Genomic DNA, 11,644 nt, shown 5'->3' on the forward strand with positions numbered 1-11,644 from the left:
TATTACTCTACATTTTAGACCTAGACGAACGTGGACACCGTTATAAAGGGAAACCAGTGCGCATACTCTTCATTTCTCTGTTAGATATTGACCCAGGCGCACCATGAAAACCGCGTTCAGAGAAAGCGAGTCCGATTACGAAAAGTATTATTTAAATCAAGTTAGGTTTGGTTCGAATAATACAATCGACTTTGACAACTATTACCGATCGCAAGTTGGGAACGGTTCATTCCAATTCTATCGAGGTTCATCCACGCAACGCGGCTTTGGCCTCGGAAATATATTGGCGTCTGCTTTCCGCAAAGCTGTCCCAATGTTAAAAAGAGGCGCTATATTCTTGGGAAAAAAGTTTCTGAAAACTGGCGCTAGAGTCGCCGATGATGTTGCTAGTGGTATTCCGATAAGAAGTTCATTGAAAGATCACGGTACCGCTATCGGGAAGGAAACGTTTTCCGAGTTAAAAGATATGGTGAAACAAAAAATGTCTGGAAACGGTATAAAAAGAAAGCGTAGAAAGATTCAACTCGTCAGTTCAGTCACGGCTAAGAAGCGAGCGAGACGCGTAGCTAAACATTGCGATATACTCTCAAAATAATGGCTCTAATTCATCAGCAGTCCGGAAGTTGTACCAACTCGGAATTAGACCTTTTCGAGGTTCCTCTCACGCAAACGGGGATCGTCAGTGGAGAATGGGTGGAATTCAATCCAGTTTCCAACGCGGATGAAAATTCTAACATTAATTTCGATATTCCCGGAAACTCCGAGACTTATTTAGATTTGTCCAAAACACTTCTCCACGTGCAAGTAAAAATTGTGAAATCCGGTGGTGTTGATCCCGACTACGATAAAGAAACCGTTGGTCCCGTTAACATGTTCCTTCACAGTTTATTTAGCGAAGTTCACTTAATTATGAATGAGAGGTCGGTTACCACATCCGCCCAAAATTACGCTTACAAAAGCATAATTCAAACTTTACTAACGTTCGGAGGACCGGCAAAAGAAAGCTTTTTGACTAGTTCGCTCTTCTACAAAGATACGGCTGGAAAATTTGACGTTCTGGCAAGCAACGAAGGGTTTAAGAAAAGGATGTCGTTTTCGAAGAAAGGTACAATCGATATGATTGGAACCGTTCATATCGATATGTGTCAACAATCACGCTTTCTACCGAATATGCTTAATCTCAGATTCAGGTTTATCAAAAATCCGAACGAGTTTTGCATACACTCGTCAGGCGACGAAAAATATAAAGTTAAATTTGAAACAGCATCGCTGTATATCAGGAAAGTTAAACTTATTCCGGAAATTATTCTGGCACACGCGAAAGCGTTGGAACGTGGCACAATGAAGTATCCAATTATTAGGAGTGAGTGCAACACCTACTCTATTCCGGTCGGATCGAAAATGTCTACACGCGACAACTTATTTAATTCTCAAATTCCTAAGAAAGTCGTAATTGGATTAATAGAACAAAGCGCTTATTTGGGAGATTATTCAAAATCCCCTTTTAATTTCCAAAACTTTGGCGTAAACCATATTGCTTTATACGTTGACGGCACTTGTATTCCCCATAAACCCCTTTCTCCGAACTTCAAGAACGATTTATGTATGAGATCCTACATTAACCTATTTCTACAAACTGGACAATTTAATATTGACGAAGGAAATCTAATTAATCGAGAAGAATTCGCGGAAGGAAATTGCCTTTTTGTATACGATCTCACCGCGGATCTCTCTCACACAGCGGATCACTTTCACTTGATCAGGAACGGAAGCGTGAGGTTAGAATTAAAGTTCGAGAAAGATTTACCCAAAACAATTACCGTACTATACTACGCTGAGTATCAAAACCTCATAGAAATTGATAAAAATAGGACTTTGGTCTTTGATTACACAAGCTAATGGACACGTTACAATTGACTAGAATCCTACGAAAAGATCCGTACACGAAAAGATTATTTCGCGGCGTTTTTGCGGCCGATGAATTACCCAAATGTATAAAAATATTTCCGTCGCTTTACATTGTTACTACCGGATTATTGAATATGAACGGCGAACACTGGACTGTGATTTATTTCTCGTCAAATCGTAATACCGAATTCTACGACTCTTACGGAAATCCCCCGGACTATTTTAAATTTAATGATTTCGTAGAAAGAAATAGCAAAACCGTTACTTTTAATTCTAAACAACTTCAAAGTAATAAAAGCAAAACATGTGGTGGACATTGCGTTTATTTCGCTATGAATAGGTGTAGGGGTATTAAAATGTATGATATTGTTTCCAGGTTTAAAAATAAAAATAAAAATGTAAACGATCATATGATTGAAGAATTCATGTACAAGAGATTTTCAATAAAGTTTTTCAAATAATTTTGGTATTTATTTATTTATTTATTTTTTATTTTTATTTTATTTTTTTTCCCCCATAAAACAAGACATTTCGCGGGCGGCCCCGGCGGCTGCGCGTACCGCGGAATAATTAAGAAAATGTTTCGCGCGCGAACGCGGATTAACTATAAATATTTCGCGCTCGAACGCGGTTTAATCTTCTTCTTGCGTTGGAATTTCAAAATGACCGTGTGCAAAAATGGTGATGCCATCATCCAAAACATAGCGCTTGTCGTCGCACGGGTTCAGGCATAATTTCGACTGTTCCACGGTGTACAGTTCGTGTTTCTTGCTTTGGATACGGGCCATCTGAGCCATGGTGACTTTCCTATGGAGGAGGCAATCCAAATACTCTTCGTGGCGAACATATTTCTTCACCACACGCTTGCAGATGCCCTTGGCGGTTTTTTTCTCCCCATTGCTAGATAACAGAGAATACATTTTGGGCTTTAGACCAACGAACTCCTTGCAAGGTACGGATGACAACTCGTCTTTGAATTTTCCTAGGACTTTGGAGTTCGTCATGCTGAAAAGTGGGTGGTCCTTGAGATAGCTAGAGAAGTCATATTTATCAGCATTTTTTCTGAAGTCTTCGTACAGATCTTTCGTTTCGATAACGTATGTCAAGCTATCTGTAGGAGATATAGAAACGGAAATATATATGAATAATACGAAAATAATATTAAAAATATATTTTAATTTAAAAGTAAAATATACTTTACCAGTATCTGTAAATAAAAGTTTTGCTTTGTCAGCATACTGCGCTCTGATTACATCGTAGTGAAATCTGTACATTAGGAGCTTAGAGAGCTCGAGGATGGCGAACCCTGTATAGATGGGACGATCTAGAGTGAGACTCTTCTTTTTCAGATGAATTCCGACGAGATCGGGGTTGAAGACCGTGAATCTTTCAAAGGCGGGAGAATTTACCTTTTTAATGGCCCTCTCCGGGGTTTGAGCCAGAAAAAAATTAATCCGATTCCGTAGGTTTTCCATCGTTTTACCTTAAATATATATATATATATATATATATATATATATATATATATATATATATATATATATATGTTTCTATCCGTTGAAATGGGGAAAATTTTTATGTTACTTACCAAAACAGGCATTGTTTTGTAACTTAAAAAAATTACGCTCTTCGTCGTTTACCGCGGCTTTTCGTTTTTCGGTGTTGAAGTTAATAAAGTCGCTCAGCCATGTTCCTTGTTCGAAGGTCAAAACGCGATGCACTTTTTGAACTTCCATCCCTTTACTAACGTAATATTTCAAATTCCTGTAATGGATTACGTAGTTCCGTTTGGGATATAGATTGGGGACCAATTTCGGCAGACTCTCCTTCAGCGGGATGTTAAGATGCTGAAGTTGGGCGACGGAATAGGGTGAAAGTTCGTTGGTGCGTATTGTTCGCTTCTCTGGCGCCAATGGGTAGTCATTGTGTTCGTTGTGAAGTATGAACGGATATATCAAATCCACCTCCAGAATAAAACCCCTGCCGTCGTCATCCGGATGGTTAAGAATGGTATTTAACGGTTCTTGACACCACTCGAAGTTTTTCATTGGCATGGGATCATTCATCACAGTACCATATAAGTTGTTACAATCTAATGACGAGTTAAATTAGATTGATATATTTGTTATATTTAAGGTGGTGCCTTGGGTATTTAAAAAAAAATTACCTAGATATGTGATGAAAGAATCTGGCTTCTCCTTGTCATACGATTCGGGTAAATATGTATTGTTAGCAACGGCGTGGCGATGTGATATCATAGATACTCCACCTCGTATCCCACGTTCGATCATTAAATACATATCGTTATCTAAAAGCAGATCCAGTTCTACCCCAGTCATGTAAAGGGCGCTTTCCCAAGCGAAACCTGGTCCTGTATAGGCATGTGCTGGATCCATTTTATAATACTGCATGCAAATTACCCTGAAAGACTCGAAAACGTCTGCAAGCTGCAAACAGTCAGACGTTACGTATAGGTCGTGATATTCCCCTATACAATAGAGAAAATGGTTAAAATACATAAAAAAAAAATAAATAAATGAAATAATTATAATATGAGAGTTACCCAGGTTTGTAATATCCCCTGTAGCACAATGCCTCCGAAAACGGGTCGGTTAGGGGTCGAACAGTCGTTTTAGAGTCGCAGTCGGCATTTCGACTCTTAGCCGACGATATTATTATTTTTTTAAATGTAGTCGAGATTGCTACTATTAAAAGTACTACGAAACAGAATACTGATTAGAGTCGGAAAATTAACGATTATTTAATTTTTAGAAAGATTCCGAAATTAAGTCGGCAAAACCGACTGTTTCAAATTGTTCAAGAAATGCAGTTGGCCTTGAGTCGGTTACGTAGTTTATGACGTCCGTCTTTTTATATAGTACAACTTCCAATATACTATAGTGATTCGACTATCCATTTTTTAGCCGGCAAAAATACCCATTTAAAATTTCGCGGGAGGCCCGGTAATCATGCAGAGTCATTTAAATAAAATATTTTGAACGATAGTCTTAAATGCATTTAACTTCATATGAAACTTAAAAAATGTGTAAAGTATTTAAGATAATAATTTCTTTTTATTTAAACCGTTTAAATTTAATAAAATTGCGACAACCATGCCACCTACAGTGACGCTAAGTCATGATTTTTAACGTAAGTTCGTAATAAAAACAAAAGTGCATGTTCGGATCGGCGGATGGGATTCATTTTGGTTAGTGTTTGATAATTTATTGTGGTTTGTCGTATATAAAGTAGAGTTCTTAAAGTTTCCGTGATTTTATTTGTCATAAACCACTACCTAGCCGGAAGGAAACTTGAAAGGAAGAAAAAGAAGGTTAATTTTTATTAAAATTATAAAATTTAAGTAGTTCTACGTTAGCTAAGGCTTAGTTATGGCGGGAAAGCGAAAGGCTTACAAGGCTATAAATGACCTTTCCTCTAGACAAAAAATAAGAAAAACAAATGAGTTTATCAATAATGCTTTGCAGGATAATATTGCGGTTGGAACGAATGCTAATGAGTGTCAAGCTGGCCCTAGCCAGTTCCATGACAGTGATAGACAAAATGGACCGAGACGGATGAAGAGTGGAGAGACTTTAACAAAAACTGTTTAGTATATTTGTTTGATACTTACTAGTCATACTGTTAAAAAAACCAAGATTTTTTCCATGTATATCTGATTAATTAATCAGAAATAATCTTTCAACATATTTTTATAATAAGTTGTAAACACAATCATACATTGTGTAATTGCGATAATGTTTTGGTTAATTGTTAAAATGGGTATAAAAATGGGAAACAAGTTATAATTTATATTCGATTTGTCACCCAAAAATATTGACTTAGATATATCAATAATTTACCAAAGGTATATATTTCTACAATTTAAAATAAATCAAAGTGAACTATTTCTACTCAGCTTACCCTATTTTAGGGCTTAAACCAGGTAGTCTGGAAAAACACTGTCAACTTTGAAAAATTGCAGAAATGTTTGGTAACTGTTTTCAGACTTCACTACCTGAAGTTTCAGATAAATAAATACTTCAAATATTGTATAATTAAATTTTTGTCAAAACATTTTATTACAAAAATAAACAACTTTTTAGTATAAAAATTCTGTATCATTCTTGAATTGGTATTGGAGAAGAGGGGGGAAAGTTATAATGACCGACTCTGAATTGGCCAACAAAAAGGTGTCGGTTAATAGGACTATTTTTAGGAAATTAACTAGACATAAGGATGTTGGTTGGCCACACTTTCGGCGGTCGGCAAAAAGCACACTATAAACAGTCGGCCGACTGCAATTCAGGTAGGACATTTCGACTGTTTTTCCAGGAGACTCCCGACCTTGAATCGGAGTTGACAGCTCGACACTTAACCGACTATGCGACGCTGCCTAGTCGACGTTGGCCCGACTGTTTTGTGCTACAGGGGATGGAATGTTTCCCACACATTTTGAGCATAAAGGTAGTCCTCGTCACTAATTTCTTCTTTGGGGAGAACGTTGAAGAAAGCGTGCTTAGGAGGGAGAGACGTAACCTTGAATTTCCCGATGTCGTCCATGAAATCATAGGGATACACTCCCTTTCTCAATAAAAGTGCAACCTCCTCTGGAGCGAAGATCGAATTGAGAATAGGGAACTTAGTTGAACCCCCATTTGCCAAGTTACCGACGAGGGTTTCTAAAGACGAAGGTAAGAAACGACAGGTGTCCAAGAATCGTAATTTCCCCAGAGTGAACGAAATGTACGTTTCGGAATTGGTTGGGATGCAGTTAATTTCCTTATCTTTAACCGTTCCGATATGCTGCATTATTAAGTGCGCGTCATAGGAACTTAAAATGTGTAAAAACACAGGAACATGTTTTGGGGCCCTGAGTTTGAGGTTGCAACTTTGGTGGCACGCCCCACGATATGTCCCGCTGTAGTGGTCATGGTCGCGAACTTTAAAATCCTCTGCCGTAAATATTTTGTTACACACGTAACATGTAGTAGCCGATCGAAAGTCTTCGACTTCGATATTGGTCAAATTCATGGGTTGGATCTCTTTTATTTTTTCTAGGATAATGGCCTCTTCCCTTTGAAGCGCGTCTAGAAATAGCATCGTTGCCCCATCACCTCGAAACGTAACGGGCTTACTGGCTTTTCCGTCCGGGCCAACGATGCAATAACTCCATCCGCAGGTCATGTGCAGGGCTAGGGTTGTTGTGGAGGATAGCGACGAGTCGGGAAGGCAAGTATACACCTTGGGTAAAATCGCCTCAAAGTCGGCGTATATTACTAAAGGACAATAAGACATATGAAAACAAATATAAAAAAAAAAAATAATATTATCACCCTTTGACACCATTCGTATTTCTTGAATTTTAAAACCGGATTCTTAGTGGGCATCTTGACTAGCTGAGGTCCGTGAACTCTGCAGATGACCACGTGTTTTTTATGGTTATCTTCGGCGTTCGTTCCAGCGAAACGGTGTAAGCAGTATCGACAATAATACGCTTTCATACAGTTTTTCGTTATATCACTAAGGAGACGGCTTAAGCTCGTTATCAAACAATAATGGAATCTCCCAGCTTTGGTTAGGAGTAGCAAATCAATTTGTCGCGATTCGTCTTCAACATGATCACAAACATAACGTGGGAAAACGACACCATCATATGCAAACACGTTGATGGAAAGGTTAATTGTCTTGTTCGAATTTTCTAATTTTGTCCGAGTTCAGCTCAAAGGGAAATTTAATGTTTGAAAGTTCTAATTCACTTTCATGGTTAAAATAGTTTCGAACGGCATTCCGGTTTTGCTGCACCGGATACAGTTTTGCCAAAATTGACCAAATGAAACATTTTTGGTCGTTGTTCTTCACATTGACGATTGCCCTTTTGTGGAGAAGTTTGACAGGCGTTTCACTGTAGGAACCACCTACCAAGGGCACGTAGGTGATAATGTTAATTTGCAGGAACATAATGCCTTCTAATACCCATCCCGATCCTTGGTTTTCGAATTCGGCCATAGACTGAACTATTTTTTGAATAGACGAATCGATTTGACCACAAATCACGTCCGGACTTAATACCGCATAAGTAAGTCCCCGAAAATACGGCATTACTTCCACCAATCCCCCTTCGTTGGCCAAAGGACGAGTGTATCTACAGCGGATGGTTAGGTACCATTTCAATCCCTTCTTATTTTGTAACTTATTCTTGAGGAATGTTTCAATCACATGTCGATGACGATTAATGAGCAGCTCCGCATCCGTTTCTACCTGTGATGGAGTGAAACGTGCGGCGAAGGCGTTGTTACCCAGGGCAGATATCTCTTCCCATTGATCCACTGGAAAGTTGACATCTATAGCAGGTACATCCGGTTGATCATTCGGGTTTTCTAATTCCCACTGTCGCATAAATTCGGCTACGTCATGGTCTTTTTCATAGTCTAGGTATTCTTGATCTTGTATTTTGTCCAAAAGGCCGTTATTGAATTGACTGTCCCTAAAGTCAAATGAAGGGCAAGTTTTCTGCTTTTCAGGATGTAGAGCATCTGCGGAATCAGGCTTGGGACGTTTTGCTACGTGAACATGCTTATTTGATGCTATAAGGTCAGAGTTGGGTCGACAAGACGGGCCGGCGATTTGACTACGATGAATACCGTCTCGATGGTTTAGATTTCCATGATTGAAAGGTGAGACGGCAGGGATAGGTTCGGCCAGGAGAGTCGTCGGTGCAGCATAAAGAGGACTCGATGCGGTGGCGAGAGGACTCGACGCGACGGCAAGAGTCGTCAGAGTGGCGGCGAGAGGACTTGATGCGGCGGCGAGAGGAGACGGAGCAGTGGTGACAAGAGTCGTCGGAGCGGCGGCGAGAGGACTTGATGCTGCGGCGAGAGGAGACGGAGCGGTGGTGACAAGAGTCGTCGGAGCGGCGGCGAGAGGACTTGATGTGGCGGCGAGAGGAGACGGAGCAGCGGCGAGAGGACTTGATGCGGCGGCGAGAGGAGACGGAGCGGCGGCGAGAGGACTTGATGCGGCGGCGAGAGGAGACGGAGCGGCGGCGAGAGGAGACGGAGCGGCGGCGACAAGAGTCGTCGGAACGGCGGTGAGAGGACTCGATGCGTCGGCGAGAGGACCCAATGCGGCAAGGGGTGAAGTTGGTGCGGCGGAGAGAGGCAATCGGTGAAATTTTTTCGTATGGGCGGTTAATTTTGAACGACGGGTATTGTCTATCCGTTTTTATATGACGCTATCAGAGAAATAACTTGGTATTTGAGCCGATGATGCGTTATAGTTAAGGGTTATTTAAATATCATAGTTTGTTCAAACTGATTTAATTTGAAGCTTTTCGTACATAAATTGATATCTATCAACGTCATGATAAAATCAACAAGGATTAGCTTGGTAAAATACCCAAAAACATTTCGATAAGCGATGATACATTGATACTGTCTTTATTTATAAATTAGCACAATAGATATTGTAATATGGGGAATGTAATAGTTAATTAAATGTGTGCAGCTCTGATGCTGATACTTTGCCCTACGACTCGAGTCCTATTCCACCGAATGACTACCAATATGAGTAAGTTTAACTAAACCATAAATACTCTTTTTTATTTTCACTCGAATGTAATGCTAATTTAAATGTGTACAGCTCAGATGCTGAGACTCTTCCATACGCCCCGAGTCCATCACTGTTAGATGGAGCCGTTCAACATCCATCCCCCTCCCCCGTTCCCAATGAACTGCCGATTAATAGCATGAACGCTAATGGAGTAACGTATGTTCATATATTCGTTATATGTACTTTACAATTATTTTATTTATTTACTTATTCATTTATTTTTAAATAGACTCATCATCGCTATTATATCGTTTATGGGGCCCATGATCGAGACATCTGGAGACAGGGTCGACACATTAGTGCTGGCTTTAATTTCAGAAATATCTGAAATAATAACGACCACCAGGTGCGGTATATAGTATTTCGGTGGTGGGGAATAAACATAATAATTGGAATTTTTTTAGCCGTTTCAACAGTGTTGACGAGGCTCAACACGAGGCTGATGCCATGGAATTTCCACCCCCCAACGTACAAGGCACATAGTAAGTTTCTTAAAATAGTAATTAAAGTTCCTTATTTTATTTATTTATTTTTAAAATATTTAAATTCTTTAGTGTTATCGACCGTGTGTGGAGGGTGATCATGGAAAGGAGGTGGTTATTACGAGATGTGGAGGACAACATCCTCGAAAGGGAGAACGGATTTGCTAGGGATATGATTAATATTATTTACGAAAATATGATGTCATATATTGATTTTTGAAAATAAAAAAAAACTGTCCTCTAATACCGATATACTCTAAAGGTTCAGTTCTCTGTCCTCTAAGTACCGATATTTCCTCTAAGTTCAGTTCTCTGTCTTCTAAGTACCGATATACCTTAAGTTTGTAAAATGAAAAATAACCCTAGGATAGGTATACGTTAACTTTTGACTCTCCTTGAAAATAATCCTAGAATAGGCACGTGAACTTTTGGCTCCCCCGTGTTGGATAGGAACGCGAACTTTTGGTTCCCCCTTGGCTCCCCCTTACCTCCCCCTTGCCTCCCCCGATTCCCCCGTTTCCTCCATCCTCCCCCGTTGTTTCAACATACACTTTTATACTACTCACAAAAGGCAATAATATCCGGGTATTCGCCAGGCTTTCTCTATTGGGGCCTGCGACTAAAAATAAATTAATGTCTAGTTTAGCGATAGGGAATTATAAAACGTATGCAGGTTGCCAAGAAACGTTTAATTAAGAGGATAATAAACACTTTTATGACAATAAATCCTAATTCTAAGGTGCACCCAATGTTTAAACAATTACCTAAGCTACCTTAAAACTATTAACATTTCCCGACAAATTAATAAGAAATTGTTTATAATGAAATTGAACTAAAGTTAAGTAATTTAAGAATGAACCGACATTAATAAAATTTAACGACAGAATTGAGAGAATTAAAGAATTAGTACTATTTTAAATTTATCCGTAGTAACGGAACTGTGGTTTTCGGAGTAGCATTACGCTGAGGTGAATGTTATAAAATGGTTGTTCGATACTTAAGTTTGTACGATGAACATCCTGAGCTGAGATCATTGCCTCGTAGTTGAAGTTCTCGATGACTTGCTTGATTGAACAATTCAACGCCAAGCGAACACCACTGGAATCCGTCGCGTCTTGCAGGATCGCGACTGCTAAATTAATTACGCCGACGATGGATTTTATAAATCCGACACATCTCGCGGTAAAACTTCCGCGGAACACCTTAAGCTAGGCGCGGTCAAGACTTGTGCCTGTTCATCGGAGAGAACTTATTCTTAGCTGGAGCATGGCTCTTCTGACCTTCTCGAGTTCATCCCAAACCCATCGCACCTCGGTTTTCATTATTAGTCCCCTTCTTTCCGTTTTCCAGGAAAGAGGCTCTATGTCACGGCCTTTCCCGTTGGACAGGGGATTTCGGCCTATTGCGACACCATACCGATGTGTCTTTTTCGCGCACTCGAACTCGAGTAAAACCACATTCTATTCATACCAAATAACCCTACAGTCTATATACATATATACAACAGAACTCAAAAACGCTTGGCAACCTACATTTCTTAAGGGAATCTTAGAAGTATGCGAGGGGGGGGTAGTGGACGAAAATAGAATAAGAAAGCCTGTCAATCCCAGAAAACAACCATTGCCACAGGAAATCGACGCACCTGG

General features: G+C 39.7%; 1 protein-coding gene across 1 annotated transcript; it reads left to right on the forward strand.

Moving 5' to 3' along the window:
• The first annotated feature begins 594 nt into the window (after positions 1 to 594).
• On the forward strand, positions 595 to 1,899 carry LOC149933507 (uncharacterized protein F54H12.2-like). The gene has a single exon (XM_090157310.1). It carries the CDS (start codon positions 595 to 597, stop codon positions 1,897 to 1,899), a length of 1,305 nt encoding a protein of 434 aa, XP_090013436.1.
• The last annotated feature ends 9,745 nt before the right edge of the window (positions 1,900 to 11,644 follow it).

Source organism: Leiobunum rupestre, chromosome 8 (genome assembly GCF_980474605.1).
Source record: "Leiobunum rupestre chromosome 8, qqLeiRupe1.1.hap1, whole genome shotgun sequence".
Lineage (NCBI taxonomy): Eukaryota > Metazoa > Arthropoda > Arachnida > Opiliones > Sclerosomatidae > Leiobunum > Leiobunum rupestre.